The following is a 21,889-nucleotide window of genomic DNA, read 5'->3' on the forward strand; positions in this document are numbered from 1 at the left end:
TTCACTTATTTTCTCCCAGCACATCATTTTGGCTTTCTCTGGGCCTCTGTGACAAACACGATTCCAGCCATGTTCTGGGCAATGTATTATCTTCTCCGGCACCCAGAAGCTGTGGAAGCACTGCGTGACGAAATTGACTGTTTGCTGCAGTCAACAGGTCAAAAGAAAGGATCTGGATTTTCTATCCACCTCACCAGAGAACAATTGGACAGCCTGGTCTGCCTAGGTAATTTATTTTTATCTGTTATGAAGAAAAGAGGTACCTCTCTGCAAACTCAGTTTATCACTCATAGCTGTTTACCAAGAGGTGGAGGACACAGCTGCCTAATTGACATAATAACACCCATTTACATCAATTATAAATTATGTAGTTTATGGCTGTAGATACTCTCATTGCATGTAAACATTAAGGCCTAGGTAATTAACTATGCAAGGTATGCAAAAGGCTAAACCAAAGCTTTGCAATTATTTGGAAAAAAAAAAAAAGTTTATGCCTATTAAGTCATTTGATTCTAAGCATCTGTTGGTGTGCTAATTCTTTCCAAACACTGCTGCACTATCTTGACAAGAAAAGGATTTGGAGATTGAAAAAGAAAGTATTTCAGAGGGACAACTTGTGTACAAAACATATTTATTCTTCCTTAAAATGGTGTATCTACATTTTCAGGCACAGGTTAGGACATTTTAAACAGCTGGAAGTGTGTAGTTCTCAAAAATGTACTAAATGTCTTTTCTACTGTAGGTTCATGATTAAAACATACTTTAAAAAAAATCAGGGAGGACAAAATGAAGGAAGGGAGGGAAAGAAGAAGAAAAAAACAATTACAAACTGCCCCATGTCAAACACTGTTATTTTGTAAAATATTTGCTAATTCATGAGATGTACATAATACCCATTTCAAACACATTTGGGGTCCATAAGTCAAAGTTCTTTTTGTTTTCTACATGGACTATACATCTAGTTTTTGTTGTTGTTATTTTTGTTGTTTGTCATGCTGGGGATTGAACTCAAAGCCTTGTGCATTGAAAGCAAACACTCTACCAACAAAACTATGTCCTCAGCCCAACCTATACATCTGTAATATGAGCTCTAGATCACAGCAAGATCACATTCACCTTTACAGGTTTTGGGAAGACTCTTCATTATCATTATGTAGTGAACTTATACCCTCAAAGTTAAACTCCTTATCAATGAGTTATTCTCTGTTTCCTCCATATTAGCATTTCATTCTCTGATATTCTTTTAGATCACCATATTCCAAGTCCCTTTGGACAAATGCAGAATTAAGTATTTATATATCTGTATCACTTCACTCCTTTGACTATGTAGGCCAGTATTTTAGCATATATTGGCCTCAACTTTTCATCTTTTAAATTTGTCCAGGTTCTTTAAGGGTAAATTCTGAGAACAAAGGCCCTCCCAGTCTTGATCATAGTTCACCACCAGTTGGCATTGAGAATAATGGCCCAAGTGTTGTAAAATTTTTCCCACTGGTCAGGCTGAGATCCATCAGAGGCAGTGGCGGAAAGCAAACTGGCCAGAAATGCACAACATTTTTGTAAAATTCTGGGTGGTTATCTCTGTTTGGATACATTGTATTTCTATTTCTGGGTAGAAGATTTACAGTTTCTTGAAAATTTTAAGATTGCATTGGCTGTATGTTCAAGTAATTTCCATAGCATCATATGAAAAAGATGATACATATAGGGAAGTCATGCAAATAAACTTCAAGGAATGTGTATCTGTCTTCTGTACTAATAATAATTCTTAAAAATTCAGTTGAAACTCATCAATTCTATTTTTGTTCTCAGTTCCTTGTCATTGAAACAAAAAAAAAATATTTTCAAACCATAGTATTAAAACAGAAATGTTTCAATTTATTTGATCAGAAGAAACTGAAAGTTCTACTGTTATAACTTGGGTTCCTTTAACTCAATAGATGGACCTGGACTCTTTTGTACTTGGAGCCCTCGTAAATGTATAGCTCCCCTACCATCACTCAGTGAATGACAACCGAAAGTTCCAAGTGAGTTGAGATCTACCTGTACAAAGGTCATTATGCCTTCATTAGCTACAAAGCTCATTGTGAACTTGGTCACCAGCAAAGACCAGTGTTGTTTATTATGAGACTTTAAAACATTGGAGTGCATTATCACCTAGAAAAGAGATACTTTTTCACACTTTTTTTTATTCACAAATATAAGGTTAATGAGATTGAAACAGATTTTTAATGAATCAGTTAAACAACAGATGACCCCTACATTTAGTCATAGGTTGATCACAGTATTACTCTTTATCAAAGGAGCATGAACTGTGTGATACATCAGTGCTTTCTTTCCAATGCTTTTTTTGGTACCAGGGATTGAACCCAGGGGAACATTCCCAGCCATTTTTATGTATTTATTTATTTGTTTGTTTGTTTTTGGAAACAGGGTCTCTCTAAGTTGCTTGGGGGCCTTGCTAAGTTGCTGAAGCTGACTTTGATCTTGTGATCCTCCTGCCTTAGCCTCAGAAGCTACTGAGATTACAGGCCTGTACCACCATGCCCAGCTCTTTCCAATGCTCTTGAGAATCGCTTTTCAAAACCATTCTACTCTTTTCTTTTAGACAAAGAAAACATGACAGCATATTGTTTTATATTTATCCATCTTATTACATGAAGGGTACTCACTTATCATGACCTCACTAAAAATTCTTATTTATCAATGTTCAGTAAAAAATTCTACAAGTCTAAATAAAATGTAAACTAACAATAAATGCAACAAGTTTCAGATAACTATTACTTGGGGTCAAGATCTCAATAGGAAAAGATGCTGAAAGAATGGATGTTGAAAAACTCTGTGAGAAAAGTAAGAATTTTTTAAGTGTTTTTCATTAGGAAAAGTCTGGGTATAAGTAGTATTTAGAACTCCAGGTTTCAAATACAGGAAAAGAAAAGGATAAAAGATGATCCTGAAAGGTAAAGATAAGAAAAATATTAACACAAGGAAAGCAAAGATCTCACAATTGAAATTTTGATAAATTGATAGCAAATAATCTTGATAATTGCAAATAATCTCACAGTTTATCTGAAAAATGGATATAAATAACAGTTGAATGGAACACAGTATAGATTCAATAAATGTTACCTATTATTATCACCAAAATGATATTTAACCTCTATGCCATCCGTCCAGAGTTGATATTGTTTTCTTCCTTTTCAATTACTTGTGAAGCAAACTGACATCGTATTCAGGTCTGCCTTACCCCACAGGGATACTTTTTCTATGCATCATCCGGAAAAAGAACAAAAATAATTCTAGTTAACACATAAGGTAAAATGAATTATAACTCCTCAACAGCTCAGGTAAATTGTGGGCACCTGATTTTGTTTGATTATATATCCTGAAATTGAGCAAAGTTGCAAATGTGGTCCCTTTGAGGGATATTGGAATGAAAGAAAGTGCTGTAAAACAAGAGCTAGGCTAAACCTGTCAGGCTTTTTTTTTTTTAAAGGAGATCATAAATTATTATAATTCTAGGATTATGAGCCTGAGCTGATTTCCTCATCAAAATTTTATTAAAGATATTTAAACCCATTGCTTGTGAGCATTTGGGGTGAGTAGGGTGGAGGAACCCAGAAATGAAAGATTAGCTAGAAAAAGTAAAGGTTCTTTAATAAGAAATAATCATCATCATTAAACATTATCATAGTGAATGTATACATGATTTCAATATTTCAGTGCAATTTTATAGACCTATTTCATGTGATCTTCACCAAGATACTCTGAGTGAATATGGGCACTGCTATTTTGTCATTATTGTAATAAAGGAGAAAATTCTCCGGGTCTAAATAACTTGCCTAAGGGAGTGGGGGATGGTAAAGAGAGAGGAAGGATTTGCACTTAGGTTTTCTGACCATGACCATGACCACGTTTTTCTCCTCAGACCTGTCTGATCCTAGAGCCCTTGGAATCCTTTTTATGTTCCAACCGAGAGAGGAGAGGAATCCTTTGTATCTTGATTCTATGAAGCCAGCCATGATATGCACGTGTATATGATCAGCAAATGTGGGCCAAATTGTTACTTGAATTTTTAGCTTCAGGATAAGAAAATATAGATGATATTTCTTTCATCCCTAGACTGATAATATTAATAACTCACTATACATTAAGTAACTCATGTATTTAGCTTACTTAATTCTCAGGTATTACTATTTTTATTTAATTATTAGATAGTATAGTTCAATGATATTATCTAGTCAACCCAAATCATATAACTAGACAGGAGCAGATCCAGAAATTGATGCCAGGTCTACTTGACTTCATTGCCTGACCATAACACTGTTAACCTCAGACAAAATTTCTCTAGAAATGGACCAGAGTTCTTGAGCTCTATTTTTTACAAGATATGTATTACTCATTCTCAAATGCAGCAGGGTTTGAGGGTTAGGACAGAGCTAGATTGACATTAGAATCTTTTGGGTATTTTTTTAATATAAATAAGCTTTTCATTTTAGAATGGTTTTAAATTTACAGAAATGTTAGACAGTAGAAGGAGTTCCCATATATCTCCCCACAGCTTCCTTTATTATTAGCATCTTATACTTGTGTGGTATGTTAGTCACAATTATGACTATTGTTTTGCAAAGGCTCATTCAGTATCATACCTGTATACTTAAAAAATTAAAAGTTTACCTAAGTTAGACAATTGTGACATTTGCTGAAGATCATCTCTTTTGATAGGAAGATTGACCAGGTATAAATTTTACTTTAAGTCAGAATCTTCTAAGCTGGAGAGAAGGGAAGCCATCATCCACTAAGGGATGCATTCAGAAACTTAACAATGTAGGCAGTGAGATTTTTATAGGTAATACAAAGAAGCATTAGAAAAAATACAAAATACACTGATTTGGATCTTTATCAATTTTTCATTGTAGCACAAAGCTAAAAAGATTCTATAAGATAGTGAATGATGGGAACAGAAGCTGAAAGAATTTGAGGGGAATTTTAATAAGAATTAAAGTAGCAGATTGTTGTATGTAGATCTAAAATGAAATTGCAAAAGAATGTGATAAGGAAATATATGGCTTTGAAGAAACCAGTGCAAAGCCATGATTCTCGTCCTTGATTGGTCATTGGAATCATCTTCTTTAAAAATTATTTGTCCTGGTCCTGGCCCCAGAAATTTCATTTTTGGGGGTTGAGGGCTGATGGCCTTATAAAATCCTGATCTGATTCAAACGCACAGCCAACTTTCAAAACCAGTAATTTCAAGGTTTTAGTTAATGCAGTGGTTCTGAATCTATTGGCAGGGATGGAGTATTTATTTTAAACAATCCCAGGTGACTGTAAAGGGCAGCCAGAACTTCAGATAACTTGGGATATCAGAAAGCTTAAAACAAGCCAGTGAAGATATTATTTCAAAGTCTGTTCCTCTTCTACTCCCATGAAATTTTAGTAAACGTTTGGTGTTTAGGACACAGAAGAATTCCTCTCCACTTTTCCAACTGAAATAGTACATCCAGTTCTGCCACATTTTAAGAGGCACATTGGCTAATTGAATTCATCCAGCGCATCAAAAGACTGACTACCATATCATCTCTGACACACAATTAGAGAACGGCATGATAGTTGTCTTTACACAATTAGAAAATGGCATGAGAGTTGTCTTTACACATTTTTAAAGGGTTGTTATGTGGAAGAGGAATTAGACTTTCCTACCTATGTTTTATAAAGGGTGCAAATTAAAGGGAAGAAAATTTCACTTCAATGTGAAGCATAACTTTTCACTAAAATGGGCTTTCAGGATGTCATCACTGGAGTTATACAATCAGAATTTGCACAATATCAAGTTGCCAACAGAATAGAGTTTAAGTGTTCTCATCACAAATAAGTGATAAGTATATGAGGTAATACATTTGTTAATTAGGTCAGTTTAGCCACTCCCCAGTGCATACATATTTTTAAACATCACATTGTATGCCATAAATAAATACACATTTCATCTATCAATTGAAATGAATTTAAAAGGAAATTTTATAGTGTCTTAAGTAGAATCTCAAGAACACTCTTCCCTATATGCTGTGTGCATGAAGGTCAGATCCATATTGCCCTCCATCTCCTCACCAGCAACAGTGGCTCAGTGCTCTGAGCAGAGTAGGAACTTAATAAATATTTGTTGAATATATGAATGTTGAATTTACATTTATGTATTTTAGCAGTAAACCCAAATTTGTGTCTGCAACACACAGGAAGGTAGAACTTCATACCAGCTCAGACTTACTTTTAACTTTATTCAAATACACAATTGTTGAGCCAAGAAATTGTGATTTTGCTTTAAATTATATGATCAGTTATGACAATTTCTTTTTTACCTCCTCATCTGCCTGGAAGAGGTTATGTCAAGACACTTGTGCACACAGATACACACACATCTTGAGCCTCACTCCATTTCAACACACCTTCTGGAACACAGTGTATTCATATCCACCCTTCCTTTCCTCTTTCCCATCCACCATCTCTTTAAGACCGCCTAAGTGTTCAGCCCCAGTGACTGCAGCAAGGCCTGACTGTTCATTTCACTCCAGCCATCACTGCTATCGGTGATCACCATGGCTAATCAGATGGCATGCCAGCCTGCACCGATCATTAAGATGACCCAAATTAACAGCCTGGCCATGTCACAGTACATTCATTCCACATATACAGACATGGCCTAAGTGTGAGGCAGAAACCCGGATGTGCTTATCTGCATATGCATTGAAACATGCATTATTGATTGTCATGATCTGCTTTAGTACTTTAAATCTGCAGATGAGAGTCATCTGTCAATTATTCCAGCCAGAGTTGAGATCTGAGAGCAAAAGAGAAAGTATATATGCCTTTTTCTGCCAGCATTTCCTTTCATTTTCTATTTTCCTCCAGCTATATTGTAAAACGTCCTCAGCTCTTTGCTTAGAAGGGACACTTCATCAGAATAGTTTTATGTCCTGATAAGAGAAACAAGTCTTGCTAGCCAGGTGAAGGATGTAGCACAGCCCCAAAATTTTGAGTTGGTTGTGGGAATTTTTGTAATCCGCTTTCCTTGTGTATTCATTACCAGTCAGTAAAACTCGGTTCTTAATAATACACAGGCAGCCTTATCTCAGTCACAATTGTTAGCACCTTGCAGTGGCTGGTGTAAATTTTATCCCCCAAATATTTGCATTCTTGATAGCCATTTTTCTACAATGCATTCTAATAATTAGGAGGTCCTATTACCTGCTAAATGTTAGTGTAAATTAACAATCCATTATGCACAATAAGTTTTATAAAACATTTACAGATAGAGATCATGTTTAATTAAAATTAACTTCCATATGAAAGCCAAGTACACTAATGATTCACAATGACCTTTTATTACCTGCAGTCCCTTGTTTTGGCTGGATGATTGACAGCTTGCTGTTTGGCTACCATGTTGAATTTCAGCTGACAAGACTTTTCATTTTAACTCAATTTGCCCGCCTATCACAAGCTGGTGGCAGGCCAGACCCAAGTCACCCAGCTTTGCCTCAGCAGCTTGCTCTAGTTCTCATTAGTACGCATTTATTCAGTGGAAATTGGAAGACAAATGCTTGAAGGCATGTGAACTAAGTATAGCAAATTAGGTTTAAAGACTGAATATTTATAAGTATATGGAAAGTTTTTTTTTTTTTTTTAATTCTAGAGCGAATTGAGAACTGAGTGCTAGCTTTGGTATAAAAGAAATGAAGATAGAAGGGGGAAGATTCTAAGAATAACAATACTATAAGCTTTTTCTTTCCATTTTGGAAATATGTAAAATCTCTCTGACAACACCTTATCAAGTAAAAACCTGGCTTCTCTTTCATGGAATGCTTGCACAATGAAGTTTAGCACCTCGTGTGTGAGAAGGGGGAAAAAATGAGGGTCATGTTCATTTGTTGCTTGGTTATCCCTTGGTATGTTTTAAATTGCCTTGTTTGTTCGGCACTAGCACAGAAACAGATGTTGCTCTACCGTGCAGGATAATTTACTGTACCTCCTGGTGTAGCATGGAAGTCCTCCCAGGGCCCAGCTGGTCTGTCAGTGGCACTGGCTGGTGTCTGCTCAACTATGACAACTACAAGTAGAGGCTGCAATTTTTTTTATTGTGCAGTTGTCATTCTTCTCAACATATAGCTCTGCCCGCATTTGTGCTGGGGCTGGTGGAAAAGCTGCTGGCTTTTGTGTCTGTATGTTGTACTGCAGAGCCCTGTAAGCTTGACTCTCCATTGCTGATAATAACGCAACTCATTACTTTTGTCGTCTAATGATTATCGGCATGATCGCTCAGAGCGAGAGCCAACCTCGTCTTGCACACATAACTGGTACTGGAAGGTAAAACAGATTTGTCACTTACGATCTGACTGCTGAGCCACACTTTGAGCTCCATTATTGTGATTAACTTCTGCATAAGATATGCTTGCCCAATTGTCATTTGTGATACTGCAGTGGGCGCAAGCTGCCATGTTCCCTGAGAGCATACTGGCCAATCGGATGTGACCATGTTATTTGGACTGTTAAATGCCTGCCCTGTCGCAGCAGCCACCCCACCATTATTTTGCTTTTGTTTTTCTTCTTCCCACACCCCTACTGGACTTGTTGGGTGAACAGCACTGCTACATATGTCAGCTACCATTTCACACCACAAGCTAAAATGATGCTACGCTATTGTTGGTCCAACAGGGCCAGCAGCAGTACATGGGAAGCCGACCCTTGCTTTTCACCATAGAAATGTTGGTTGTTGGTGTCCTGCCAGCTGAAATCCGTCGTGTCAGGTGCCTTGTGGCTATCTGCAGTAGAGTCCATGTTCCAAAACCAAAGTTCTTTTCTGGCCTCATCACCAGCAAACCGATTTGACTCTGCCTGATTATAATAACGAAGGCAGTCCAAGAGAATATGCACAGCCTCACTGTACGTCACATTGAATCACCACACTGCCCACACAGAGCTGACCGCAGCCTCATTTCTTTAGACAAATGCATGCTTAAGGAAAAACCTCCTGGGAGAAGGCACCCAAAGCTACTTCATATCCCTTTGCAGGCTGTGCATAGATTGAAATTTTACTGAAATAACACTTATTTTTATTTTTGCCAGATGCAAGCCCTCCCTGATGGTCCTGCCTTTGATAATCTAATAATTGGATACTCAATGTGTCAGAGTTTTGCTGAACAATAAGAAACTGGCCTTCGTGTGTGTTTTTTTTTTTGTGTGTGTGTGTGTGTATGTGTGTGATTGCTAAATTGCAAGTCATAAACACAACCATTTGTTATCATGTGAAAGGGGAAAAAAACTCCATTTGGAGCTCTTTTCACATTGCTGATTAGAAAGAATCAAGCTTTATATTCTAAGACCCATTCACGCTGGTGGAAACATAGTCAGTTTTGATTATGAAGGGAGAGATGCAGACCTAGACAGGAGCTACACGCTGATATGCATGCTATCAGAATGATTTATGCAAATTATGCATATTATTCCCAAAGGAATTCCTCTTCAAACTGCCAGGATAAATTGCCGGAAATTAGCCATAAAATCTGTCGTGCTAGGAGCAAAAGGTGAAGGCCACTGGGAAAGCAAGGACATTCGGCTTCTGGAATCTTCCAGGAGATGATGGTGACTGTTATTCTCCCTGGATACTGTGAAAAATGTGGTTTTCTTCTGAATCTTATTAAAGTATTTTTGTTTGAAATTTTTCCAGCAAATGCTGACTCACATTTTATTTACAGCTAGCATAAAAGAAATTAAGTGTTAAGCTGTCTCAGAAAGTACTACTACAATTACTTTACTATTCACTACCTAAATGGTGATTAAATGGCTTAGCCTGGCTTTAGGTTGGTCAAATAACCCACTGGGAGTGTATTGTAAGTAGAATATGATTTAACTCTCCAAGGGTATGCTGTGTATACCCTTAACATTCTTTCTGCCTGAACATAGCACTGCTGCCTCTTACCTGTGAAATGCCCCCCTCAGCTATGTTGGGGCAAGGCCACCCCACTCCTGACCCTTGCCATCCACAGCCCCCATTGGCTCCCTCTTGGTGTTCAATGGATGTGTTGAAGAAATGCCTTCCTTTTTCAATCACCGCTATTGAGTGTTAGTAAGTGAAGGCACCTTTCAAAGCAGCAATGTTTCAGTAAGCTTTTGTCTGTTTGTTTCCTTCAGAAAGCATCATTCTTGAGGTTTTTCGGCTACACTCGTATTCCAGCAGCATTCGTTTTGTGCAAGAGGATTTCACTCTCAGTTCAGAGAATGGCAACTACTGCCTGCGAAAGGGAGACCTGATTGCCCTCTTTCCTCCAGTCCTACATGGTGATCCTGAAATCTTTGAAGCTCCAGAGGTAAATAAGCATCAAGCCAGTCATCGCTTCTTCTTAGTGCAAGAACATCTCTCTTCTTCATGATCGCTCTTCCTCTTGCCACTTTGTTCCAGAAGAGATCTGAGACAGCTTGATGACTTGTGCTTTTCTTCCTAATAAGAGAGTTTGTTTCTTTACTAAAGTGTTTTTGAAGGATCCATCTTTGAAAGGTTGTGTGATCTACAACTGGAAATAGTGTGATCAGACTGAATGTTATTGGCTTTAAATGAAATGGAATATTGTACCTTGACCACTATTACCTTTAGGCCAAAATTAGGTTCTGCTTGGCAGAGAATTACTGAAAACCATTCAGGGCCTAGCTCTTGACAGGTGCAAAGCAAATAAATAATGACGACTCTTTTGATAAGTATTTGCAAAGTAAAGTCGACTCTCCCAAAGACTAATACCATCATTGTTATAGTAAAGCCCAAGTACTTTTTCACTAAAGGTATATACCCCTTCTTGATCAATTAGTATGGCATTATGAACTTGAGATTGTAAAGCTGCTGCTCACCAGTGAAGCTCTGAGGGTAATTGTGTCATCTCCTTGTATTTTTTTTTTTTTGAAGCTGGAGTTAATGAATATCAAAGACTGGAAATTAATCCACCCGATTCATCCCTTAATACCACTTCAGAGATTCACCACCTGCATGCAAATTGAAGGCAGTCATATTCTTTCTGTGCTTTTCATGAAAGTAATTGTTGCTGTAGCTGTTTTTGTATATACAATGCTTTTTAATTTTTTTTCCAAAGGGGAACTTCTGTGCTCTTTTTGAGCACTTCATAACTGAGTCACTTTTAAATCCTAGTTTCTAAGTTACATGTTTTGCAGCTAGGCTGAATTATAGTATTGTTGAATTTTAGAAATTAACACAAAGAAATCAGAGTTCAAATAACAGTAACATAATCTGCATTTATTTCATCAGCAATAGCAAATATCTTAGTGTGGGAATGTATTTCCACCCATTTCTAAAGAGGCATTAGGTGAATCATGATCGCCAATAGGTTGTAGAATATTAGCAAGTAAATGAGTACTCTGTGGACAACAAGCTTCATCTTCACATTTGTAAATATCAAAAAATTTCACTCTACTTACAAGTACATATTTAATAAATAAGACAAACACAGAGTTAGTATCTGAAAAATGTTTCTAAATATTAAAATAGTTTCATTTCTATTTATAGTTTTTCACTTAGCTTCTACTTCATTTTACATCGTGATTATTCCTCTAGTCACTAAGTTTGCTACATTAAAATTATCAACAAACACTCAGTAAATGTTCACCAGATTACCACTAAATGTTTTGGTATCATTCTTTATAGTACACCCAGTTTCTACCAGTCTTCACCCCCGTGATAAAACAACAACAACAAAAAAGACCTTAATTAGAACTTTAGGAATTTAAAAAACAAAGTTTAAAAAAAATGGAAAGTGTTTTAAGAAATTTTCTTCTGTGGAATACAGTGGCAACGACCAAATGTTACATAATAAGCTGCCCAGTCTTAATAGTAATCATGAGGGCTTAGCCCATATTAAATCAGTAGAAGAACAAAAAATGCAATATTTTGAATATTAACTTACCATCATTAAAGTAGTTGTAACTTGAGTTGAGGAGCAATCTCTATTCTTTACTAGATTGAACATTAACCAATGATGCCTAACTGATGTTAAAATTAACTAGCTAATTTTTGCCATAGTATTGTTTCCCTGAAATTAATTTTGGAAATGCTGATAATTCTTAGCACAGGAAAAAAAAAAAAGTTAAGTAAGATACAATTAAGAATCACTTATATATGATTTTCCAGTTTTTATCATTCATTCTACAAACATTTACTAAATACCTACCACAGTCAGTCATCTGAAGTTATTCCTTTGGTTCGTAACAACTTAAGATAGCAAGAAGAAGATGCTAGAGATCTTCACATAGCATCCCAAAGCAACACATACTGACAGTAAAGAAGAAAATTCTGGAAAATCCTATCCATGGTCATTCCTCACTGAGAACACCGGGCCACAAGCTCATGAGAGATGTATATTCATCACTACCAGCCTTTTGTATGCTATGCACTCTGAATGAGATGACCAGGTTTTAGATATAGAAAACAGACAATTGCTATTGGGCCAAAACTAGTAGGAAGACTAACTCTGAATACAGGTGTAGCTGCTTTGGAGGACATAGAGGCCTGAGAGGATTAATAGACACAGCTTCTCCCAACTCACATAGTCTTGGCTTCAAAATTTCTGAGACCCAAAGGCTCTAAAATGTTGCTTTCCAAAACAGGCCAAGGTCTTCCTTACCATTTTAGAGCTTTTATTCCCACATTTCTTTATTCATGAAGTGTCCCTCCCTCCCTGTCCGCCATGTGAACATGGTGAAATGACAGTGGAATTCCAAATACTTTGGAGTATGCCCCCAAAAGGCTCTGAAATTGAAAGGTCATGTCTAACCTAGTGTAGTTCTACTCTATGTACGCATAAAAAAATGATGAATGAATTTGAAAGCCCTTGAGAAAATTCAAAATCATTATAGGAATTGTGGTATACACATTCTTTTTATTATTATTGTTGTTCTTAGAATAGACCAATTATGACAGATGAGGAAATAATTGTAATAAAGTTTGTCTATGTTTCAACAAGGAATAAAGATTGTGTCATCGGTAAACTTCAAGGAAGCAAACATACTGAGCATCCACTCAAAAGCATTGTGATAGGCATAAAGGGTAACCTCTTGGTCCTTGCCTAAGAGTCCACAGTATAGGAGCTGAGCCTTATTATGCAACCATGTTCTCACAGCCAGATCCTCTGTCTGGACAACGCTTCTTCCATTACCAGTAAACTGGCACTTCATACCTACAGTATTGTAGGTATGATATACAAGGACAGTTGTGTCCTTGTATATCAAAGTGTTAAAAGGCTCTGATTTGCAATATTTGTCCATTTTCATTGTGTAAATACTACCATCCATGGTAGATTGCATGTTACCACTTGAAGACCCCAAAACACAGGTTTGGGAAAGGTGTACCAACCTATCACAAGCTGGCAGCCACTGACTGCATCTCGCAGCTGACTTGAACCCAAGTCATGGAAATAAAAAGGAACTTCCATACTTTGTCATCTTTCCCCTCAGGAGGGCTGTAATCAAAGGTAGCAGAGCAGTGGCCCCTTCGTCATCCATTCAAAACATTGACAGGTTGTGTTTATTACTACGAAGTCATTTCTTTTGTCTAATTTCTATTGCTATACCCAACTTATAAATTGGATATAAGACATGAGCCTATCATGGGTGACCTACCTCAGCAGGACCGTGTTTTAAATCTTTGTAGCTTCAATGCTTCTTATACAGGAAATGCTAAAAAGAAAGAAAGAGAGACAGAGAGGGAGGGAGGGAGGAAGGAAGGAAGGAAAATCTGTTGAGCTGAACTAAACACAGTATTTGGAAAACACAAATTAGGATGTTATGCAATCTTCCACTGTCGTGTATACCAAAAATTCTCCTCTATTCAGAATATAGGATCTTCTATTCAATCTTGATTTCATGTGTTTCAATAGTGTACCATTTCTACCACTTGGAAATACTGAATATTTATCTGTTTCTCATTCTCTATATGATGATTTTCTTATTCAATGTCCATGCTTTTCCAAAAACTTGAATATTGGGTTTTTAAATATAACTTTACTCTCCTGTGTTTGTTCATTAATTTAACAAACAAATGTGGAACCTCGACTGTGGAAAATAACATGATGTTAGAGACTTTGAAAATACAGAGATAAATAAGACAGTGTCCCAGCTCCACTGCCCTGGGGTCTCTTGACCCTGCCATCTTCTGCGAGTTAGCTTCACCTTGCCTAGTGGCAGGATAGCTATGGCAGTTCCAGACACCATGTTCACAAATCACCAGGCCCTGAGGAAGAAGGATAATGAACCATTTCTTTTCTGGTTTTCTTTTTTTTATAAGAGAAGAATGCTCCTAGATGTCCCTACAGACTTTTCCCTCATAGCACTGACCAGATTGGTTCACACATCCTGTCCCAAACCAGACAGAGGCCAGAGAATTGTGATTACCAAGATTAGTGCCTAGATAAACCTCATACTTCTGTATGAGTGATACTGGGGACTCTGTTAAAGGGACAATGGGGAATTTCAGTGTCTTACACCTTTTCTAATTATTTCTCTAGTTCTTATCTTTTAACTGACCCTCTTTAATTATGAAGTATTGAGCTTTCTATAATCAGTGCATAGGATTTAAGTCAGCATGATGAATCCTAAGTTTAAGTGGACCCAAATGAATGGATCCATCTTATGCTTCTTAACCTGATGTTTCGGTCACTATGACCCCAAAATCACAGGAGTGAGATTATAATATCCTTTCTCCTTTGACTAAAACCAAACTGTATACCTAGCAAATGCCATAAGTCCTTTCTAAAATTAGTTTCTGTTAGGTTCTCCATGCATAAGTAGTGGAACAAACTGAAAATAAATTTTAACTCAGAAACATACTTATACCCATGTGATGATCATCACAGAGTAAAAGACCTTGGTCATTTATATTTTAGTTTTACAGAATAAACAACAAAATAGAAATTTATGTTATGTTTATTATGAGGAAATGAAATATAAGAAAACAGAAAACTAAAGGAGTGGCATTAATGATTGACTAGAGGCTAGAGGAGCTTGATTATGAATACTCACTGAATGTCATGGGCACTGTGGCCTCTCAGAGGGCAGCACGCTGAAAAATTTCACAAAGAAGAACCTGAAAAACCATAATGGTTTTTGGTTTATTTGTGATATAAGGACACTGTGTAGTGATAGCCTATGCTAAGGTTTCCTTTTGCATTAACACATATTATGTGTTAGTTTTGAACCAATCATTTCATAGCAAAGTTCACTTCCCTGGGGAGCTCTGGGGAAGAGTTCTAGTCTTCTTAAACTGGTCAGCAGGAGGCACCAGGACTCAGTCCAGGCAATCATGCCTGGTCCCTAGAAGTTCACAGCAGAGTTTATTCCATAAGTAGTGTCTCCAGTAACAGTGTATGCCAACACAGACTGTTCCTTCCTTCAGGAATGAACAGATATTTTGGGTTAGATCCTACTTGGATACATCCCAGAATTGGCATGTCAGGAAATCAAACAATTATTAAAATTCTGATGGATTTTGTCATTATTACTGCATATGCAAATTGAAGGAGACTAGAAACTACCCCAAATTTTTCTAGCTCAAATAAGTGTTCTAGGTAGATGAGGGTAAACTCAATGCTATGAAAGGAAATGATTCACTGATGTTAACCACACTGCCATTGAGTGAGAAAATAAGATCATCTGTGATGGGCCCAGAATCCATCCATGTGTTATAGAGTTTTCACCATAATCTAAAATGCCTTTTATTTGACCTACTTCTTTGCATTTGATGTCAGGTAGTTTATATCAAACTTGTGTGCCAAACAGGTCGAATATTAATGAGCACCAACTACAGGAACTACATGGTCATTTTCATGCAGGCCACAAGACTTAATTTAATCAATGGTTTAATTCACCATGGGCTGAAATAAGGTCATTCAGTCCTCTCTAAAAAAACTCAAGTGAGGATTGAACCATACCCCTTCGGTGGAAAAGTTAAGATGGTGAGCCAAAACACTCTAGATTAAACAGTCTCATCATTTTCTGTAGCAAATAATATATTTATTAAATATACCAGAACCGTCTGCCACCCTAGAGTTAATCCAAAGAGATTTCACTGAAGTAGAAATTTCACAGGAGAAATTTCCTTAAACATCAAAAAACAAGCAAAATTGATTTTTGTGGCTTAGGTTCTTTTTAGCCTTTATCTGAATCTTATTATTTTAAATTTATTTAATTGAAACATAAACACTGGATCCAAAACTCATTGTTCTCATTCATCAGTAGCTGATTGGGAAGGGATAAGGAAAAAGAAAATTAGGGATCCACAGTTACGTTGCTTCTGTGACTACTGGGATTCCTTATTCCTTGGTAACAATGACAGTGCTACAGCTGTCTCCTACCCAAAATTGGTATATCAAGGGCCAATATGTCAAGACTCAATATGTCAATACCCACCTTAGAGAAAAAAATAGAGATATAGCTTCTACACTTACAAAGCTCAGTTTAGGTGCTATGGCTTGAATATGGTTTGTCTGCCTCCAAACGTCATGTTGAAGTCTGCCATCTTGGCAGGGGGATCATAAGAGGTATCCTTAAGAGGGATTAAGGCCTTTCTTGGAACTGACTGGACTAGCTACCTTAAAATTGGGTTATTAGGGCTGGGGCTATAGCTCAGTGGCAGAGTGCTTGCCTAGCATGTGTGAGCATGGGTTCAATCCTTAGCACCACATAAAAATAAACAAATAAAATAAAGGCATTCTGTCCATCTACAACTACAAAATATATATTTTTAAAACAGTGGGTTATTATAAAGTGAGCCTACCTCTTCCAAATTTGCCCAGTTGCCCTTCTGCTTTCCACCATGAAATGAAGCAGCACAAGACCTTCATCAGCACCATGCTCTTGAACTTCTCAGTCTCCAGAATCATGAACCAAAATGATTCTTTATAAATTATTTATTCTCAGATATTCTGTAATTGCAACAGAAGACTGACTAAGACATTAGGAGAAAATGTGAATAGGGAAGAGAAATCATATGGTGTTTGGACTTCACTTGACTATGGGAAAGTAATTTCCTAGGAGCATATGAGTTTTCGGTTTTGTTTTGTTTTTGAAATTCATGAATGATTTGTACATAATCAAGTTTTACTTTCTGGTGTTGCTGATTGAAAGAATCTCTTAAGAGAGGCAGGAAAAGCTAGTAATTTTGTGGACCTGAAATCAAACTATTTCATGTAAAATTTTAATTTTGACATTGTGTTTTGTTCTTTATAGGAGTTTAGATTTGATCGTTTTATTGAAGATGGTAAGAAGAAAACCACCTTTTTCAAAGGAGACAAAAAACTGAAGTTTTTCATAATGCCGTTTGGATTTGGTACCAGCAAATGTCCAGGTCGATATTTGGCAGTTATTGAAATGAAACTATTGTTGATTGTTTTTGTAACTTATTTTGATTTAGAGATAATTGACAAAAAGCCTATCGGACTAGACCACAGCCGCTTAATGATTGGTATTCAGCATCCAGAATCTGATGTTTTATTTAGGTACAGGGCAAAATCTTAGAGAAGCTAAAAAAAAAAAAAGAAATCTATCTAAATGAACCTAAACATCCTAAGTTTATCTGTTTGTTTAATTCCTGCAAATGCAATTGCTATGTTTATTTAAGAAGTACCAATTTATATTTGATCTGAGATTAGTCCAGTTTGTGTTTGATTGCAAAGTCTATCAAAAAATAAAACAGAATGATATCATAAAATGGACATCAAAATCAACTTCGTGATAAGTTCAAAATAGCTTGTTTTTACTTTTTACTTATTGTGATTTTCACCTGTTATAGTGAGTTTACCTTCACAGCACCCAGTTTGTCAGTGTGGGTTTTTTTTTTTTTAATCACTTAACTTATTTGCTAATATGTAAGAGTACATTTTATGTTCCACTGAAAAATTGTACTGGAAATGGACACAGTCTAACAAATTCCAAATTCTCAGAGAACAAGGAAATTAAATTTCCATGAGCTACACTGGATGAAAATGTTCCCTTCAAGTATAATATCAATAATATCTATATTGCCAGGGTACGTTTGCATTAAATGAGTTTTGCAGTAGATTAAATGCTTCAACTTCACTTCAATATTTAATCATCCATAAATGCTCTTTTATTACTTTGTATACTATGTCTCAATAGAACAAAATTCCCTGTTATGTAAGACCTCTCATGTTCAAGTTAGATACTGATAAGATTAAATGTATAAGAAAACACAAAACCTATTTTATACTCAGAAATTGCCCTAGACATTAGTATTGGGTTTTTTATAGGCACAAATGTTGAAATCATTACAGCATTGATTGCAGTATTTGGCCTTTGTATAAACTCCAGGGGCTACGCCAACTTGGCAATGAACTTTTCTTAATTACAGAAACAGAGAAACTAAATACTAGTATTTGTTCTTGACATCTCACTTTTTTTACTTGTAATCTTTTAAATTATAACATTATATAATGCAGTATAATTTCATGGCACAATGCAACATCATCTCATCAATTCAAAGATTTCTAATATCAGATTACCAAGTAGTTGACATTTGACCTAAAGAATGAACCAATGTATAAACAGTCAATACAGGTAATTAAGCTCAGTTAATTCATGCTGCATTAATTATAAAATCCAATAGTTCAGAAATTTTCTATTTTTAAATAAGAAATTTATTTTTAAATAAAATAAAATGCTTGTTATACTTAATAAACAAACATGATTATCTAACATTATTTTCTCCTTTTATAATTACATGCTCTGAATGTTTCTTTATTGAAAATCTAATGCCATGAAGTTTGGTTTTGCTTGGATGAGGATGTGTTTATTTTCACCCTTATTCTTTTTTATTATTTTCTTGAAAATGACCATTTGTAATTGTGTAAGTTTATGGGATACAAAATGATGTTACGACTTTGAATACAACATAGGATAATTAAATCAAGACAGATAACATATCCATTACCTCAGATACTCAACAATTTTTGTACTAAGAATATTTGAATTGTATTCTCTTAGCAATTTTGAAACATATGAGATACTCTTTTATTGACTATATTTATCACACTGTGCAATAGATTTCAAAAAGAAAAAGTATTCCCACTAGCTGAGATTTTGCAGCCTTTGACCATTGTCTCCCCATTCTCCCCACCCTCAGCCTCTGTAGCTACAATTCTATTCTCTGCTTCTGTGAGTTTGATTATTTTAGATTCTATATATAAGTGAGAACATGTGGTATTTGTCTTTCTATGCCTGGCTTTATTTCACTTAGCATAAGGTTCTTCACTTTCATCCATGTTCTCACAAATGCCAGGATTTCCTTCTTTTTTAAGGCTGAATAGTATTTTATCATGTGCATATACTTCATTGTACATGATAAAATACTATATATGCTCTTTATCTGTTTGTCTTTTGATGTATCCATAGGGTGATTCCCTGACTTGGCTATTGTCAGTAGTGCTGCAGTGAATATAGGAGTACAGATCTCTCTTCAACAAACTGATTTCAGATCTCCAGAGTAAACAGCCAGAAGTGGGATTGCTAAATGTCCTCATTCTTGAAAAGTTGTTGGTGTTGCTGGATGCACAAACATAAACTGATAGTAATTTCCTCATAGAACTTTGAAGATGCCGCATGTTCCTGAGGCTTCTGTTCTTGTTTTTGAGGGGTTAACGGTTACTCGATGGCTCACTGCTTAACTATGACCACTTGGACTTCTTTTGTTTGCTTTTGATGTTCTTAGCCTCTTTCATGTCTCATGCTGCTTCTTGAATATGGGAAGGAGGTATTTCATGTAGGAAGGATTACTCGGCCACCCTCTCTTGATCACCCCTCTCAGATGCTATACTACATCTTCTCACTGTATCTTCTAGGTTGTGTAGCCTTTTCTCCCCACATTTTTCGTCTCTCACATTTGAGATAAATTCTTTAGATTTCTAGTTTCTTTTCCATATAGTATATCTAATCTGTTCGTAAACCCATATATTGAGTTTGTTTCTTCTTTTATATTTAAACTTCAGGTTTACAGGTTTGGGTAATCATACTTCTTACACTCTTCAGTTCATGGTATACAATTATAGTTGGTCTAAGCAACACCCTTCTAGCTTTATTTATTCCATTTTATCATACCTCCCCCATCTCAGACAAGCATTTTAAAGTGTTAGTGTGTACCTTTTTATGTGTATACTTTTATATTTGTAAATATCTTGGGCATATTTTTAACTTACATAAATATATTCTCTATAAATCATATCCTTCTCAACTTTTGTATAAAGGCTTGTTTTCAAAAATATATTCACATTTACTCTATTGCAGTTAAGTGCACCATAGTATTCCATAATTTACACTCATTGTGTTTAGCTTTGTTTCATTTTGATACTGGGGATTGAACCCAAGTCTTGCCACTTAGCCACATCCCCAGCCCTTTTTATTTTTTGAGACAGGGTCTCACTAAGTTGCTGAGGCTGATCATGAACTCAAAATCTTTCTGCTGCAGCCTCCCCCGATTGCACTCACTATATTTTAATGATGTGTTCACTCAGTGATTGATCCTGTATTCAGGGAGACAGTTACTGTGGGAGAGATGCCAAAGCAGAACTTCAAAACTCTCTCGCCCATCCTCCTACTATGCCCAGCAACCCTCAGCTCTGGGCTTCTACAAACTCTTCTCCAACTGGCCCACCTCACACACACATTTAGTCTGTGACAGTCTGCACTCTCCCCAAGACATTCCAAATTTGTTTGCTCTATCCTTAGATCCATCTGTCCCTTCCCCATCTGTGGGGTCTCCACGGTTGATTTTGAGTCCAGTTGTAAACCTTTAAGTTCTCCATTTTATTGCCTTTACTAAGTTTAATAGTTACATTTTTTCTAGTCTGATAATTCTCTTTTGTTCTTTATTTCATAATACCTTGATCTTTCATCATATACCCAATGCTCTTTCATTTCTTTAACTGTATTAAGCAAACATACTTTGTATTCTGTATCTAATATTGCGAATTCATTGGTGTTTTGTGTGTTTGATTCTATAGTTTATTTTTCTTTAACTTACTTGGGATAGCTTAATTACCAAGCTCATGTTCCTTGGAATTTTATCTCTGGAAATTTTTATTTTAAGACCCAAGCTTTTAAAGTTTATTCCTCCAGAGAAAATGTGTTATTGCTTTTGTCCAAATGCTGATGTTGCCATCAAACTCAGATCGATTGAAATTTTCAGCTTGAGAATTTGGGAGGAGGCAGGGCACAACACAGGTGTTGTGAATTCCAGCCCTACATCAGGTAGAATGTAACCCCAGGATTAGGAATAGACAGAAGAGACATTTGCTTGTTTGTTTCACCCAGACGCAAGGCTGAGACAGGCAAATATATCCAATCTTGCTCTGCAAAGTATTTTTCTGTTCACCTACAAAGTGCGTTGGCTCTGCAGAGTCTTGAATTTCACACACACACACACACACACACACTTGAGCCCAGCTCCAGCCCTGGACTTTTATCTCCTACCTTCCACAAAGCATACTTCATTCACTTTGTACTATTGTACTAGGACATCTAGCCCACCATCTGTCCTGAAGTGGAAACCTTCATATTTTTTCCCCTGAAACTTCCATATTCTTAAATTCAACTTAGTAGTATACTTTCATGATGTTGTAGTAGAGAAAATACAAAAAAAAAAAAAATATTGCATTCTAATTTCTAATAATACATAGAAGTATATAAAGGAATTTAGAATAGAAAGTAAAAATCAAGATGGCAGAGAAAAGATTATATAAAAGGAATGGACAGTAGAACCAAAACAAAGCAAGAGAGTCATATGATAGATTTAAATCCAGTTACTAAAGTGTTTATGAATAGAAAAAAAAGTCAT

At 36.2% G+C, this 21,889-nt stretch overlaps 1 protein-coding gene across 1 annotated transcript in view; it reads left to right on the top strand.

Moving 5' to 3' along the window:
- Positions 1-18,661, top strand: part of Cyp7b1 (cytochrome P450 family 7 subfamily B member 1) — a 172,639-nt gene extending 153,978 nt beyond the window's left edge. The window contains exons 4-6 of the mRNA XM_076836139.1: positions 20-226; positions 10,183-10,358; positions 17,272-18,661. Of these exons, the coding sequence (XP_076692254.1) occupies positions 20-226; positions 10,183-10,358; positions 17,272-17,559 (671 nt within the window). The 3' untranslated portion in view covers positions 17,560-18,661. The remainder of the gene's footprint in view (positions 1-19; positions 227-10,182; positions 10,359-17,271) is intronic.
- Positions 18,662-21,889: the final 3,228 nt, after the last annotated feature.

The sequence above is a fragment of the Callospermophilus lateralis genome, chromosome 16 (assembly GCF_048772815.1).
Source record: "Callospermophilus lateralis isolate mCalLat2 chromosome 16, mCalLat2.hap1, whole genome shotgun sequence".
Classification (NCBI taxonomy): Eukaryota; Metazoa; Chordata; class Mammalia; order Rodentia; family Sciuridae; genus Callospermophilus; species Callospermophilus lateralis.